Consider the following 15551-nt stretch of genomic DNA (forward strand, 5'->3'; position numbering starts at 1 on the left):
ATTTTGACAAGTACATTTTCGTAAATAATGCTAAACATTGAAGCAAAGACTTTCGATTAAAAAAATCATTTCATTGTAGTGACCTTAAACTGTTGATCAGTAGTGTAAACTATATCCTTCATATAGCTACTCGTTATGAACGCGATGCATGTTGTTTATTTATGATCTTGAATCTTTTAAATGTGTTATTTGCGTCGCGCGCTCGTTAGAATCGTTCGTGAGTTCAGACTGAAATGATTTCAGGTTTTGTGGTGAAGTTTGATGTGTGATGATGGTGATGATATCGAGGAAGTGTTCTCTGTATGTGGGTGATCTGGATGCGAGTGTGACAGATGCGATGCTGTATGAGAAGCTCAGTCCGACGGGTCCGATTCTGTCTGTCCGAGTCTGCAGAGATAAACTCACGGGCTGCTCGCTCGGATACGCTTACGTCAACTTTGAACGACCTGAAGATGGTAAACACTTTATACAATTCACATAGAATGAACTCTTATAATTTAGTATTTACTATAGTAAACTGTAGTAGGCTTAATTCTATACTAGCCTACTATAGTGTTTTTGCACCGTACCATAGTAAATGCTTAAGTAGCTTATATATAACTGCATTTATTTATTTATATACACACTATAATTAATACTACAAAATATACATTAACAATTTGTAGTAAATGTTTCAAGTAAATACTAAATCATTTTACGGTATTTATTTATTTATTTACCTGACAATTATAAAAAATAACTAAGGTCACACTTGCACAACCCTGACACCCTTCTGCACATTTTAGAAACAAGTTTATATTTGAAAAGATTTGCAGATGTTTTCCTTTAGCTCATGCATCCACATTCCTTTATAAATAAATAAGTGTTCATTAGGTAAAAATCCATTTATAGTTACATTCATATTTGTTTTTAAAGCAAAACATTTAATGTATGTAAAGATTATGAAACATTCTACTCTTTGAGTGTTGTATACTGTAAGCATTTGCTAAATTAACAAAAAAAGTTTCTTACTTCCAAGAGTTTTGTGCTTGAAAAGCAACAAAGTGACTTCTTATTTGTGCAGTAAGCAGTGTTATTGCTTTCATCTGGACTACAAATCCCTAATGAGACAACTAGCCCCGGTCTTTCATTGAAACTATTTGTCATCATGACATCATGTTATATTTGTTATGTCAGCCGAGCGTGTATTAGACACCATGAACTTTGATGTGATGAATGGCAAACCCATGAGGATGATGTGGTGCCAGCGTGACCCGTCACTGCGCAAAAGTGGAGTGGGAAACATCTTCATCAAGAATCTGGAGAAATCCATGAGCAGTGAAGCTCTTCTGGATATCTTCTCACCCTTCGGTACCATCTTATCCTGCAAAGTAAGTGGTGTTATAGAACCCAGGGTTGGTCTAAAGTGCATCAGAAGTTCACATCTCTCTTTCTGAAGGTGTCCTGTGACGAGAACGGTTCGAAGGGCTTTGGATTTGTGCACTTCGAGACCCTTGAAGCCGCTGAAAAAGCCATCAGTCGATTGGACGGGATGCTGATCAATGAGCAGAAAGTGTAGGCAGTGACTCACGGTTAATATAAGTATAATAACGCAAATATCAAGGCAAATAAGTCTCATACGTTGTGTCCTGAAGGTTTGTCGGGCACTTCAAGTCCCGCAGAGAGCGCGAGGCAGAAGTGAAGGAGAGAGCAAAAGAATTCACCAACGTTTACATCAAGAACTTTGGAACAGAACTGGATAACAACTCTCTGTCTGAGATGTTCAGGGAATTCGGTGAGTGTTTTGTGTATTGTGTATTTGTTGAGTTTTTTGGTTGAGTGTTTTGTGTATTTGGTATTATGTATTTGTTGAGTTTTTTGGTTGAGTGTTTTGTGTATTTGGGTTTGTGTATTTGTTGAGTGTTTTTGGATGAGTGTTTTTTGTATTCGGTGAGTGTTTAGTTTATTCAATGAGTGTTTTGTTCAGTGTTTTGTGTATTCGGTGAGTGTTTTCTGTATTTGTTGAGTTTTTTGTCTATTCATTGAGTGTTTTGGTGAGAATTTTGTATATTCGGTGAGTGTTTTGGTGAGTGTTTTGTGTATTTGGTGAGTGTTAAGTTTATTCGGTGAGTGATGTGTTGAGTGTTTTGTGTATTCAGTGAGGGTTTGGTGATTTTTTATTGTATTTGTTGAGTGTTTTTTTCTTTCGGGGTGTGGTGTGTTGAGTGTATTCGGTGAGTGTTTTGTTGAATTTTTTGTGTATTTGTTGAGTGTTTTGTGTATTTTTTGTGTTTTGTATATTCAATGAATGTTTTGTTGAATTTTTTGTGTATTTGTTGAGTGTTTTGTGTATTTTTTGTGTTTTGTATATTCAATGAATGTTTTGTTGAATTTTTTGTGTATTTGTTGAGTGTTTTGTGTATTTTTTGTGTTTTGTATATTCGATGAATGTTTTGTTGAATTGTTTGTGTATTTGTTGAGTGTTTATTCAATGAGTGTTTTGTCTACTCGGTGAGGGTTTTGTTGAGTTTTTAGTGTATTTGTTGAGTGTTTAGTTTCTTCGGTAAGTGTTGTGTTGATTGTTTTGTGTATTTGTTGAGTGTTTTGTTTGACTTGCTCTGTTCTGCTGATCTATGATGTCTCTCTACAGGTCACATCGTGAGCGCTCGCGTGATGACAGACGAGAGCGGTAACTCCAGAGGATTTGGGTTTGTCGACTTTGAGAGGCACAGCTATGCTGAGAAGGTGTGTGACGTCACCAGAGAAGATCCCTGTGGAGAAACAAATGAGTTAAGAATGAAATCTCTGCTCTCAGGCCGTGCAGCAGCTGAATGGGAGGGAGTTTAAGGGGAAGCGGCTGTATGTGGGACGAGCTCAAAAGAGACGAGAGCGTCAAGCAGGCCTCAAGCACATGTTTGAGAAGATGAAGCGGGAGCGCTTGGCTCTCTATCAGGTACCGACAGACAGCGTCTCATTTAGCATCTCTGAGTTGACTGTAATACACCGCGCTAATACATGTAGTCTGTCCCGCAGGGCGTCAATCTGTACGTGAAGAACCTGAGCGACTGTGTGGACTGTGAAGTTCTCCACAAAGAGTTCTCGCCGTACGGGACCATCACCAGTTGTAAGGTGGATGTCGGTCTTTATTTCTACAAGAGTGACAGAAGCGTTTTATCTGCTGAGTTTGAGGAGGGCAGTGTGTGGTGTGCAGGTGATGACGGCCGGAGGACGCAGCAGAGGATTCGGTTTCGTTTGTTTCTCATCTCCAGAAGAAGCCACTAAAGCCGTCTCTGAAATGAACGGCCGCATCATCGCGAACAAGCCCTTATACGTGGCTCTCGCCCAGCGGAAGAAAGAGAGACAGGCCCACCTCATGGACCAAGACATGAGCAGAAAGGCGATGTTCCAGAGACAGAGTCTGCAGCCCTACTCCACCATCTACCATCCAAACTCAACATCTGGATTCTTCATGACTCCACAGGTCCTCCTTCTCCTCCTCAAGCTCACATCATCTGATTGATTGATTGATTGAAGATAAATAAACGTTTGTTTGTGTTGATGTGCTTCACAGGTTCAGTCCTGCCCGCAATGGGAGCTGCCGGGTGTCAGCGCTCAGTGTGAGTACATCATAGATATTGCATTCATTATTGAGAGGTCAAAGGTGAAAAGAGCCCTGATGAACTGTACAGATACTGCTCTCTTCACCCGAACATCATCATCACTGATATTAATATTAATAAAGGATGATAATGATGACTGGAAAAACATGTTTTCTCAATCTACCTCAGACTATTTATTTAAAGGCAGTATATCAAATCATTTGTTTATATTTTCTAAACCCCTTTGGATAGAGTCAGACATTTAGGGAAATAAACATGTCATGGATGTGACACAAACGTTTTGACAAAAATGAGTGACGACACACTAGATTGTATGATTTCTGTGAATTACACAAACCAGATATTAGCCAACAAATGGAGATGGGATGACTCTTCGTTATTTTGCTTGAATTTTTATGTGTCCATTTATGAGGAATATGAACATGAGGGTTTGATGATAACACTTTCCTGACTAGGAAAAGATTTCAAAAGAACTTTGAGAGGTCTGAGCTGTCAGTGTGATGAAACCTTTGTTAAAAACTTTATTTTATAATGGTGAGATTGACCTTGAATGGATTTGCTCTATAAGAATAGTATATACTATTAGTATAGCGAAGTCCATACTGCTATTAAAGATGAAGAGGAATGACAATCAAAATGTGATTTCAAAGGGCTCACACATTAAAAGAATCAGAATAAAGATCATGGAAAGATGATTCTCATATCTCTTGTTTTGCTCATTTGTTGTTTGTTGTCGATCTGTGAATCTCAACATTTAAAAGTGTAACACAAAATAAAGAATGTCATGATTTCAGCATTGCTAATGGATTTGTTTGTGTGACTATCTGACAGCCAATCACGCTCATCCTCACTGGTCCAGCGCTTCAGGATTCATTCATGGTGTCGATTCAGTGAACGTCCAAACACCACAGATGCTGCAGGTCACAACACACACACAATCTTGGGTTATCTTTGTACTTTATTCCGGGATATTGAAAGATTTCTTTCACTTGTTTTCTTTACAGCCTAATGTGTACCTGCAGCGTCAGAGCAACAATTCCAATCTCTTCCATTCCCTTCAATCCCATGATTCTTTGAGCTCGTAGGTCAGTCCGCAGGCGTCATCATAATATTATTCTTCAGCTGATGTGGTTTGATGGTTTGATTGGTGATGTTGTTTTGTGTTTGTTTAGGTAAATGAAGCGCTGGGTGTTTTAAAAGTTAGTCAGATGATGGAAACTCTTCCCCTGTCCTTTCACTCCCCAGACTTCAGTCAAGACCATGTACACTTTATTTAGACCTTTTAAAAGATTTGTATTCATTTGAATGCTTCAATCTTCACTCTTTTAGTTCTATGTCCACATTTTAATAATTTTAATAAATGTATCGTCCTGTTTCTAATACAGGCTTTTATGAATAGAAAATAAATATATTTAGTGAAATGACACATTCGTTTTCTTCATAAGTCAACATTAAACACACCCAAAACTGAAGCGTGAATTTCTGAAGAGAGTTTAACATCCCATTATTTCAAGTTGAGCTAGTTTGGTATTTTATTGGACAACATGAATTTAGAGTTTGTTATTAATTACTTGGAAACTACTTTGGAAAGTTTTTTTCTACCGTTAGATGGTTTAAATCAGAACACACTTTAAAACGTATGTGCACATTGTTAAAAATAAGCAAGCCGTTTATTTTCTGGGGAAAATATGTAAACAACTGATAAGTTGAAGGTTGAATAAAAACACGAGATGCCTCTTCTGCGCCCCCGCGCGCGCTACTTCCGTTTTCTCCTTGTGCCCATATTCAGGAGGTCTTTGATAAGATCATGTCTTGATCAATACCGCGAAAACATCAACAATTTATTTTGAATAGATCTTCAGTCTGTTTTCTTGAGCAGTTGTTTGATCGTATTTGAGAAGATTTGAGCGCGTATCCGTCGCTCGTTCCACTTGTCCTGTCAGAGATGAATCCCAGCGCTCACTAGGGCTGGGCGGATCGATCCGTTCATAAGAACATCGATACTAATGTGTTTTTACTACAGATTTTATTTATTTACTAATGTAGATAATAATTGTATAATAGAGAAGAACTATTTATTTCCCATACACCTAGTTTTGCACACGTTGCTCCTCCCTGCCCTGCTGTGTTTGTAGTCCGCTGTCACGTGACTCAGCAGACGCAAGCACGCAGACGCAGACGCAGCTGCAGCAGACTCCAAGTATGGCAGTGGGCCTTTGGGGGTAAAAAGCCAAAGATTAGAAGTACTTAAACTCTATTTAAACTCTTTATTTACTTTATTTCTCAAACAATTGTGTGCACTTTGTTTATAACTTCACTTAAAAATGTAATGATAGGGAAGTGTAATTTGTTATATTAGTGTGTCTAAACATAACAGTGAACAAAAACTGAAAAGCAGTTTTAAAAGTTTGTTCTTCAGTAATAATTTAGTCGACTTTTTTTAAATCTAGAGAAGTAGTAGGATAGGGAGATTTTTTTTGATCTATATCGGTTTTCTGTTCATTTAATCTGTTATTAAAAGTTTTGGTATCGGTATCGGCAATACTGGCCCTGCTTTTACTTGGAATCGGTTCGACACCAAATTTCACAGTATCGTCCACCACTAGCGCTCGCAGCTCCCCGGTGGACTCCCTGTATGTGGGTGATCTCCACCCGTGTGTCCGAGGCCATGCTTTACCAGAAGTTCAGCCCAGCCAGGCACATTCTGTCGATTCGGGTGTGCAGGGACATGATGACCCGCTGCTCTCTGAGTTACGGCTATGTGAACTTCTGCCAAAAAGCTGACGGTGAGAACCCGTTGCTTTGGTGTTTGGAGATCTGTCATAACCAGAATTAAACTCTTGTTTGTTGAACTTGACCCGTTTCAGCTGAACACGCCTTGAACACCATGAACTTTGACATCATCATGGGCAGACCCGTCCGGATCATGTGGTGCCAGTGTCCGCAAGAGTGAGGTGGGCAACATCTTCATCAAGAACTTGGACAAATCCATTGACACCAAGGCTCTGTATGATGCCTTCTCTGTCTGCGGCAACATTCTGTCCTGTAAGGTAATGAAGACACATGCGTTGTGCTGCTCTCGTGTCAGAAGGAGCGTCGGGCTGAGATGCTCAGAGCACTGAGGAAATGATGCTGGGCAAGTTCATTCCTATTATTTTGCTTATTGAATGTTCTGGATTGATTTAGTTCTTTGTGATTGCGCGGTGCTGATAACTTTCAGGAGAAAAGTCTGAACACACGTTTGTCTGTTCACACAGGTCATGGTCTCTTCCGGCTCCTGCAGGAAATGGACGGACCCTTGGCAGGTAAGATCACTGAAAGCCACAATTCTGAGCTCTTGTTTTTGCTTCAGTCTCATGAAGGTCAGTTCATGTGCATCATGAATACAGAATTATATTATTATTCTGATGTAGTTTCACTGAGGACAGACTGGTTTGGGTTTGATCATCTGATTGATTGTTTTGTGTTTGTTCATATAAATGAAGCTCATCAGTGATGTAAATCCTTCACCAGTCCTTCCATTCCTGCATCCTGTGAGTCATGCACACGTCATGCATTTTAAAATGTCTTTATTTGATTTCAAGTAAGGCTGTCACATTTATTCAATAATCATATATCATGGTAATTTGTCCTAACGTCAATTATAAATAATAAATGCTGTTGTTTTTTATGTTTAGAAGACACAAAAGTCATCTGTAGTATCTTCATCATCACTCACTGTTACATTCAAACAGCATTTCTCCTTCATGCCTCCATCTTGCATGTGTGTGTGTCGATCAAGTAATTCCAAACGTTACTGTTTCTAAAGGCAGATGACTCTATTCTTTGATGTCAGTTGAAGTTTGAGACTTCTGGTCACAATAAGGTGATTCTGTTTCAGTTTTTTTTAAACCCATTTTCACTTTTCTTTAATATTTAAAGGTTATTTAAAGGTATTAGGGTTGTAAATTACAATTTACAAAGCATTAAATAAAAAAGATATATAGCCTTTCATAAATGAAGCATACTATCTCTTAAAATAATTTATTGGTTTATTTCTTGAGGACCAATCGAGCATCCTTCAGGTCATCAGGAACCCATGACTCCTCCCCTCCAGACTATAGAAACAAGTTTTTTTGCCTCCAGTCTTATACCCTAAACACCTGTGTTTCTGATATTACCTTAACTCTTTCTGGGGTGATGAGCAGTCTTTAAACGCCCCGCTGATCTCAACGATTTAATCTTGAAACATCTACAGCGAAATGATCATACAGTGCACAAGGTTTCATCTCTACTATACTTTGTAAATATGTACTTTAACCTCATGGTCAAATATTTTCAAGCAATTCATTTTTGGCCTTCAATATTCTTGCACTGATGTTAGTATTCAATCTAATAATTGTTGCTTAAATACATATTACAAAATTATTCCTGTACTATTTCATTGTATTTATAGATCATACTTTTGTTATTTTTAACAATAAAAATTGTTATATTGTTTTCAGAGTAGTGTTAGTATTGATCATGCCTTTTTTATAATTAAAACAGTTTGATCTTGGAGTTCTCATGGTCTATTTTATGAGTATGATCGTCTCTTGTGCTTTTAAGTTTTTTTTTACTTTGCAAATTCACAAATTTTACAGATTCATTTTATAACTAATTATATTATCAGGAAAATGTCCCTTTTCGATAAGGTAACATGTCACATTATTAATATAGTCTATGGAGTATTTTTTTTATTTCCATGAGTTTATATCTGGTGGATATTGCATAAGACCTTAAAGTAAAATAAAAGAACTATGAAATAGTAATAAGGATCTGAGAATGAAATGGATCTTGATCATCTAATATAACCTGAACAGTAAATGCGTTTTTTTTAATCATTTAACACTTCCAAAAATCACAATTTTTCAAAAACGAAGAATGTATGTTACATGTAATAAATGATTTTTACAGAATGCCGCGTGGTTCTTCACGAGGGCTTTTATTTTGTTTTCAAGTAAAACATATATATGTAAAGCAACACGCAACTTCCGCCGAGAATGCCTCTTATCTGTGCGCTACTTCCGATTTTCTTCCCCTACCTTGTGCGGTGCGAGAGAAAGCGCGTGTGCCTCTGAGCCTCCGCACACATCTTATATAAAAAATCAAAAATACAAAAAAAAAATACAAAAACAAGAAAAAAACCCACAAACAGAAATCTACTTTTATTACCGAATATCTCGGTGAAGCAGAATCCGCGACAGATTTGAGGAGATTATTCGAGCAGCACCGCACGCTTTGACTTCAGTAGGCCTGAGGTAAATTTTAATCATCGTGTCTTGAGCGATACCGCGAACCTGTCGACGATAATTCGGTACCGAACGCGTTTTAATTGATCCTTCAGTCTGTTTCTTGCGGTTGTTTGTCGTTTGACCGTATTCGAGGAGACTGTCGAGCGCATTCGAGCTCGTCCGTCGCCATTACAGCCGCTCGGTAGCTTAACTCCTCCGCGTGTTTTCTGCTCCGTTTTTTCGGGTGTCGTGGTTCTAACCGCGTTGTCCACTAGTGTATCGTTCATCGGTCGTACGATAACGTGAGTCGTTAAAGGAGATGAATCCAAGCGCTCCGAGTTACCCGATGGCGTCTCTATATGTGGGTGATCTCCACTCGGATGTGACCGAGGCCATGTTGTACGAGAAGTTCAGCCCAGCCGGGCCCATTCTGTCGATTCGGGTGTGCAGGGACATGATGACCCGTCGCTCTCTGGGTTATGCCTACGTGAACTTCCAGCAACCCGCTGACGGTAAGTTTATTTGATGTCTGTTTCAGGTTCTCGGATGTTTTATTTATGGGAAAACAAAACGGAAACTAGAGGTGCGCCGATAGTCGCATGTAAAAATGGATTCTAGCCAAAAATGGATCTCGTTACATCTCTGATAGAAGCGACAGGTTTTATCTGCATCTATAATATCAGATTCTGCAGATTTTACTCAATTTATGAGCAGTACTTCTTGGTTTTGTGTATATGGAGATCTGTCGTAACCAAAACTCGTGTTTCAGCCGAACGCGCTTTGGACACCATGAATTTTGACGTCATCAAGGGCAGACCCGTCCGGATCATGTGGTCCCAGCGCGACCCCTCGCTGCGCAAGAGTGGGGTGGGCAACATTTTTATCAAGAACTTGGACAAATCCATCGACAACAAGGCTCTGTACGATACCTTCTCTGCCTTCGGCAACATTCTGTCCTGCAAGGTAATAAATACACATGCATGAGTTGTGCTGCTCTGGTGTGAACGCCTGTGTTTGATGTGTGTGCTGGGTTTGCTGTTCTCCTCCTGCAGGTGGTTTGTGATGAGAATGGCTCAAAAGGCTACGGCTTTGTGCACTTTGAGACCCATGAGGCGGCCGAAAGAGCCATTGAGAAAATGAATGGCATGTTGCTCAATGACCGCAAAGTGTAAGTGTGATTTTAACTGGATGATCTGTAATTTGTTTGATTGATATTGTGTGTTTTGATTAACTGCATCTCATTAAACCGTTTTATTGATTTGGAAAAATGTGAATCTCTGCAAACCCCCGGTGTCGTTTTTTAGGTCTGAAATCAAAATCAACGCAGTCTGTTTTGGGTTGATAGAGTATGGCTCGGTTGTGTTGTGCAGATGGAATAATAAAGGCGGATTCTTTCACCTTGCAGGTTTGTTGGTCGTTTCAAGTCTCGCAAGGAGCGTGAGGCTGAGATGGGAGCTCGTGCCAAAGAGTTCACCAATGTTTACATTAAGAACTTTGGAGAAGATATGGACGATGAGAAGCTGAGGGAGGTCTTCGGTCTATATGGTGAGTGTTTTGTTGGCAGTAGATTGAACTTGTTTCGTCTTTGTGTGGAATCAGGTCTTTGATGTTTGCCTGTTATTTCAGGTCCAGCTCTCAGTATTCGTGTCATGACCGACGAGAGCGGCAAATCGAGAGGCTTTGGTTTTGTCAGCTTCGAGCGGCATGAGGATGCACAGAGGGTGAGTATCCACATTGATTAATGTTCTCCATCGGTACGACAGATTTCTGTCAACTGCAGGGTTCTGTCCTGTCATTAATGTTTTAAATTCACTTCATTTCATTCCTTTGACTGGGTCTGAACCAGAGACAGACTCAATCCTGTCACAGTGCTTATGATGTTTCTTGTAGGCTTCAGACATACACATCTGCCTACAACTAAAAATACATCTAGAGTTTGTAAAATACACACTGATGTCTATGGAAGTGGCGCTAACAATATCCTCAAATATAATTTGACGGATGTGTTTTCACATCAGATACACAATATCCGCAATGCAAGCAATTGATAAAACCACTAGAATCTTCTACCAGTTCACCACACACTTACTTTTATGTATTTTGAGGGAAGTGGTGAACTTAGATGATGTGAATCTGACAGATCTCAGACTGCGGACTAGCGCGATCATTATTAAAGTGTTTAAACAACAAACACATTCACATGCACATATTTGACCATTGGAATATTAGATATTTCATGACATAGTTAACAAGTTTGATTATTTTGAGTTAAAAAGATAAAGGATGTAAAGGCAGAATGTACAGTCAGTCGTACAGCTGCTGTGGCACTGTGATATCACATAAGCAGCGCGACATCGTTGCCATGGAAATGTAAAAGTGATAGGCTACCTTCTAGACCTCACTTTGGAAAAGGTAGTCAAACAGTGGAACTAGTGAAACACTGAAACGGGTGTCAGGTGTAACCAGGCTTCAGGAGTATAGTTTCACAGCCAAAAGGTTGAAAAATGAAAAGCACTCTGGAGACTTTTGTACGAGGCCCTCTTTTGGTCTTTAATGCTAGTGTTGTTACTTTGTTCCCTGTTAATTGAGTTTCAGGAAATATTGGGTCTCATTCACAAAGAATGCATACGCACAAATCATGATTCACAAAAACCTTTGTATAGAAATGAATTCTAAATATAAGAGAAAAGAAGTTGAAAGCACACTTACACAAAAATCACCAGTCTCTCTTTACTTTTCTCTCTCTCTATGACAAAATGCATGTTTCATCTCAGGATAATAGTTATATATTTTAAATAATAGCCTATATATTTATAAATAGGTATAGATGTACTTTTAATTTTACACTTATTTCATCATATACAGTGAAAGAATAATAAAAGCTTTGTTAGACTGTAGCTCGAGCTGCGAGGTTTCTCTGAATAGCAGCGCTTTTACAGGACAGAACTCTGCAAACTGTGTGTCTGTATAAACGGTGTTTTATCGTGTATGGCCTGAATTTGAGGACTGTGCACTTGGAATTACTTGCGAGAGTACGTCTGTAGACAGCGGCACATGGGGTTGCCTGGAGTAACTTTGACTTAAGTGGCGATGGGTGGTAAAGGAACGGTAAGGCGGAAAGCCATAATATGGAGATGGTTTGGGTGTGTTTTATGCAAATGCCTAAACCTGTGTACGCGGCCGGTCATTTAGAACACTCCAAATTCACCAACATAAGGACAAGGTTAAGAACAAATTCTGTTGAGGGAGGTTCAAATGTGCGTACATAAAATCTACGTAATTATTAGTGAATGAGACCCCTTGTTTGGTATTAGATAAATTAAAACATAACACAAGTTATGTAGAAGGTTGATTATCTGTCAAGGTAAGTGTTATTTTGTTCATAGGTTGAAAACGGCTTTTAAAATACGCAAACTGGCAGCATATTAAAGCGGTTTAAAACATACCCTCATAAAACACTGTTGGTTTGGACTATTTAAATAAAGATAATTAAAGGAATACAACTTGGCCTGAAAAACTATTTCAGAAGAATTATTTTCACTTTAAACCATGCATCCATCTGCTGCTGAATGATCTCTGGAGTTCTTCTCACTGAAGTGTTGTGGGATCTTGTCTCTGCTCCTCAGGCTGTGGATGAGATGAACGGGAAGGAGGTGAACGGGAAGCAGGTGTACGTGGGTCGTGCTCAGAAGAAAGGAGAGCGGCAGACTGAACTAAAGCGTAAATTTGAGCAAATGAAGCAGGACCGCATGACCCGCTATCAGGTGAGATGAGCAGCTCGCCAGCACCTTTCTGTGGATCAGTGCAGCTGAACATGGCTGCCATCAGTGAGTTCAGAGTGAATAATCCTGTGCATGGTTTGTGGTTTCCAACAGGGAGTGAATCTCTACGTCAAGAATCTCGATGACGGCTTGGACGATGAACGTCTGCGCAAAGAATTTTCACCCTTCGGCACCATCACAAGTGCAAAGGTAAAAACTTTTAGAAGACCACTGTGACATTATACATTTCTGCATATGACCGATGCCTTTATCTAGTGACTGACATGGCATTGTATTAGAGTATACATTTGTATCAGAGTATGTGCAATCCCTGCACTGTAAAAAAACAGTCTGTTCAAATAATGGACACTTTCTGTGAAGTGGAAATAATGTTTAATATTTTTCCCATTGTAGAATTATAAGATATATTAAATTCTTTTCCCAATTTTTTTTGTATTATTTTAAACATTTTACCTGGAAACAGAAAACAGGTTTTTTTGAAGTGTCGGCTCAAACCCGTGACATTGGCATTGCTAGCGCCATGATCTAACCACTGAACTAAAGGAGAACCTATGAACATTAAAATATTTTTCTCCTCATTGACATCCTTCTGTGTTTTGTTCAGGTTATGATGGAGGGCGGCAGAAGCAAAGGCTTTGGGTTTGTGTGCTTCTCTTCTCCCGAAGAGGCCACGAAGGCTGTGACTGAAATGAACGGCCGTATCGTCGCCACCAAACCTCTGTATGTGGCTCTGGCCCAGAGGAAAGAGGAGCGTCAGGCCCATCTCACCAGCCAGTACATGCAGAGGATGGCCACGGTCAGAGCTGTTCCAAACCCAGTCCTTAACCCCTACCAGCCCGCACCACCATCTGGATACTTCATGGCTGCTATTCCACAGGTCTGCCCCTTTACCCCTTACATCCGTTTATTAATATAGAGCAGGTCTATTCAAGTTTAAGACCATCGAGACCATTTTACACAGTCAGACAGACCGATCTTGGTATTGTGACTTTAATGTTGATGGCTTGTGTTCACAGGCTCAGAATCGTGCTGCATACTATCCCACCAGTCAGCTTGCACAGCTCCGCCCCAGCCCTCGCTGGGCAACGCAAGGTGTCCGTCCTCAGCGTGAGTATACGGTCTAGTTGTCTTCCTGTCTTGTGTGACAACGATTCACTTTTAATTTGTATTGTTTTCTCTGCAGATTTCCAGAACATGCCAAACGCCATCAGGCCTTCAGCCCCCCGCCCAGCCTTCGGTGGGGTGCGTCCCACGTCCTCGCAGGTTCCCCGAATGATGGCATCGCAGCGAATGAGTAAGTGACTCCTGCTGTAACGCTTTATGGCTCATGACGATTTACCATTCGTTTTATTGATCCTGATGATTTTTTCTCTCAGCCTCTCAAGGGATGGGTCCTCGTCCCGCAGCTGCAGCCCCGGGAACGGCTCCAGTGAGAGGTGTGCCACAGTACAAGTACGCACCTGGAGTCCGCAATCCACAGCAGCACATGCCCAGTCAACCTCAGGTCCCCATGCAGCAGGTATTATTAACTCTTCTTTTGGTTTCAGCTGCATGTTATAACCTTATATATTAAAAGCTGATCTGATCGACCCGGTTTCATTTTTTTGCCCCACCACCAGCCTGCTGTACACGTTCAAGGTCAGGAGCCTCTGACTGCATCCATGTTGGCTGCCGCCCCACCACAGGAACAGAAGCAGATGCTGGGTAACAAACCATTACAGTATTCCTTTGACATTTAGATGATCATGAGCTCTGTGTCTGTGGAGATTCTCATGCCCCATGTCGTTCCATTGCAGGTGAGCGTCTCTTCCCTCTCATTCAGAACATGCATCCCAGTCTGGCTGGAAAGATTACTGGAATGTTGCTGGAGATCGACAACTCAGAGCTGCTCCACATGCTGGAATCTCCAGAGTCTCTGCGCTCTAAGGTCTGTGATCACGCAATGCTCTCCGCTAACATCACGCAGTTATTGAAACCATTGTGTGACCTTGACATGAAACTCAGACAGGCAGTTTGGCTATATGATAATTGTAAACTTCACAATGAATTTGATGCACAGGGCTTAGTTGTGAGAAAATCATCAGCTATTGTGTTTTGAAGTGTTCATGAATGATTTGATGTGTTCTCAGGTTGATGAAGCTGTCGCTGTGTTACAAGCTCATCAGGCCAAAGAAGCCGCACAGAAATCAGTGCCCAACCCCGCCGCCCCAGCTGTCTGAGATAAAGTGAGATCTCCATATGACTTTAAAGCCTTTTTCTGCTTGACTTAGTTTCTTTTTTTAACTCTTTAACTTTTTTTATTTCAGAATGAAGATTTGTGAGCCTGACTTTACCAGGACGGAAGCATTATAAAATAGATAAATATTGAAAAACCTGATACTCAAAAGTAAAAAATAATACAGTGGATACATCAAAATATTTTGCCAGGTCAAGAGGTTAAATCTGGACCTTGATTATATTTAAAAAATCTTAAAAAAATGGAAAAATTTTAATTTTGAAAATTCCAAAACATTCCTTTCTTTTTATTCCTCTTAATGAATGCTCATTGTCAATTGTGTTCTTGCAGTTGATAGCTGAACATTTGGGAAATTGGATTTAACTGCTTGAATAAATAAAAACTTTAAACATGTGTCCTTGTTTGAGTTTCTTTTCATTAAATGACTGTTGCATTGTTACACTGAACAGTTCATTTAAAAGCTAAAAGGTTGACACAGACTTGTTTATATGGAATGTGTTTTTACTTAATTAATCTCTATACTTCATTCTGTAGTGCATTGTCATGCTCACTCAAGTTTGGTTAGAATGGACGAAGTGAATTTGGGATGTTGTGTAAGTTCAGGCAAATTTTACTGGCTTACGAAATTCCAGAAGGTTCTTGCTTTCGTTTCTCTTGGTTTTGAAAGGCTGAAATGTTTTGT

The 15551-nt window shown here is 39.9% G+C and overlaps 3 protein-coding genes and 1 long non-coding RNA gene across 4 annotated transcripts; all 4 read left to right on the forward strand.

Moving 5' to 3' along the window:
- Positions 1-203: 203 nt before the first annotated feature.
- On the forward strand, positions 204-5023 carry LOC130432847 (polyadenylate-binding protein 1-like). Its single transcript, XM_056762395.1, has 12 exons — positions 204-455; positions 1177-1370; positions 1439-1554; positions 1635-1774; positions 2630-2724; positions 2795-2932; positions 3013-3108; positions 3191-3460; positions 3551-3596; positions 4431-4519; positions 4604-4684; positions 4772-5023. The coding sequence occupies exons 1-11, from the start codon at positions 269-271 to the stop codon at positions 4682-4684; spliced, it is 1452 nt and encodes a 483-aa protein (XP_056618373.1). The 5' UTR covers positions 204-268; the 3' UTR covers positions 4772-5023.
- Positions 5024-5859: 836 nt separating this feature from the next.
- On the forward strand, positions 5860-6677 carry LOC130433264 (polyadenylate-binding protein 1-like 2). Its single transcript, XM_056763055.1, has 2 exons — positions 5860-6385; positions 6467-6677. Exons 1-2 carry the CDS (start codon positions 6235-6237, stop codon positions 6550-6552), a joined length of 237 nt encoding a protein of 78 aa, XP_056619033.1. The 5' UTR covers positions 5860-6234; the 3' UTR covers positions 6553-6677.
- Positions 6678-6794: 117 nt separating this feature from the next.
- On the forward strand, positions 6795-7996 carry LOC130433265 (uncharacterized). The gene is made up of 3 exons (XR_008908556.1): positions 6795-6904; positions 7085-7132; positions 7277-7996. It is a non-coding gene; the product is annotated as an uncharacterized LOC130433265 (long non-coding RNA).
- A 653-nt stretch (positions 7997-8649) lies between these two features.
- On the forward strand, positions 8650-15262 carry pabpc1a (poly(A) binding protein, cytoplasmic 1a). The gene is made up of 15 exons (XM_056762592.1): positions 8650-9363; positions 9621-9814; positions 9904-10019; positions 10257-10396; positions 10478-10572; positions 12478-12615; positions 12727-12822; positions 13238-13510; positions 13650-13740; positions 13817-13927; positions 14010-14152; positions 14253-14337; positions 14430-14560; positions 14763-14858; positions 14940-15262. The coding sequence occupies exons 1-14, from the start codon at positions 9171-9173 to the stop codon at positions 14850-14852; spliced, it is 1896 nt and encodes a 631-aa protein (XP_056618570.1). The 5' UTR covers positions 8650-9170; the 3' UTR covers positions 14853-14858; positions 14940-15262.
- The last annotated feature ends 289 nt before the right edge of the window (positions 15263-15551 follow it).

This window comes from Triplophysa dalaica, chromosome 12 (assembly GCF_015846415.1).
Source record: "Triplophysa dalaica isolate WHDGS20190420 chromosome 12, ASM1584641v1, whole genome shotgun sequence".
Taxonomy (NCBI): domain Eukaryota; kingdom Metazoa; phylum Chordata; class Actinopteri; order Cypriniformes; family Nemacheilidae; genus Triplophysa; species Triplophysa dalaica.

What these genes read in the sequence shown, in the direction of transcription:
- LOC130432847 (XM_056762395.1), top strand. Translation starts at nt 269, where the DNA reads ATGATGGTGATGATATCGAGGAAGTGTTCTCTGTATGTGGGTGATCTG. An exon ending in TGAGATGTTCAGGGAATTCG is followed by an intron (nt 1,775 to 2,629) that starts GTGAGTGTTTTG and finishes GTCTCTCTACAG; the next exon opens with GTCACATCGTGAGCGCTCGC. An exon ending in AGCGCTTGGCTCTCTATCAG is followed by an intron (nt 2,933 to 3,012) that starts GTACCGACAGAC and finishes TCTGTCCCGCAG; the next exon opens with GGCGTCAATCTGTACGTGAA.
- LOC130433264 (XM_056763055.1), top strand. Translation starts at nt 6,235, where the DNA reads ATGTGGGTGATCTCCACCCGTGTGTCCGAGGCCATGCTTTACCAGAAG. An exon ending in CTTCTGCCAAAAAGCTGACG is followed by an intron (nt 6,386 to 6,466) that starts GTGAGAACCCGT and finishes GACCCGTTTCAG; the next exon opens with CTGAACACGCCTTGAACACC.
- pabpc1a (XM_056762592.1), top strand. Translation starts at nt 9,171, where the DNA reads ATGAATCCAAGCGCTCCGAGTTACCCGATGGCGTCTCTATATGTGGGT. An exon ending in GCAACATTCTGTCCTGCAAG is followed by an intron (nt 9,815 to 9,903) that starts GTAATAAATACA and finishes CTCCTCCTGCAG; the next exon opens with GTGGTTTGTGATGAGAATGG. An exon ending in GCAAGGTGTCCGTCCTCAGC is followed by an intron (nt 13,741 to 13,816) that starts GTGAGTATACGG and finishes TTTTCTCTGCAG; the next exon opens with ATTTCCAGAACATGCCAAAC.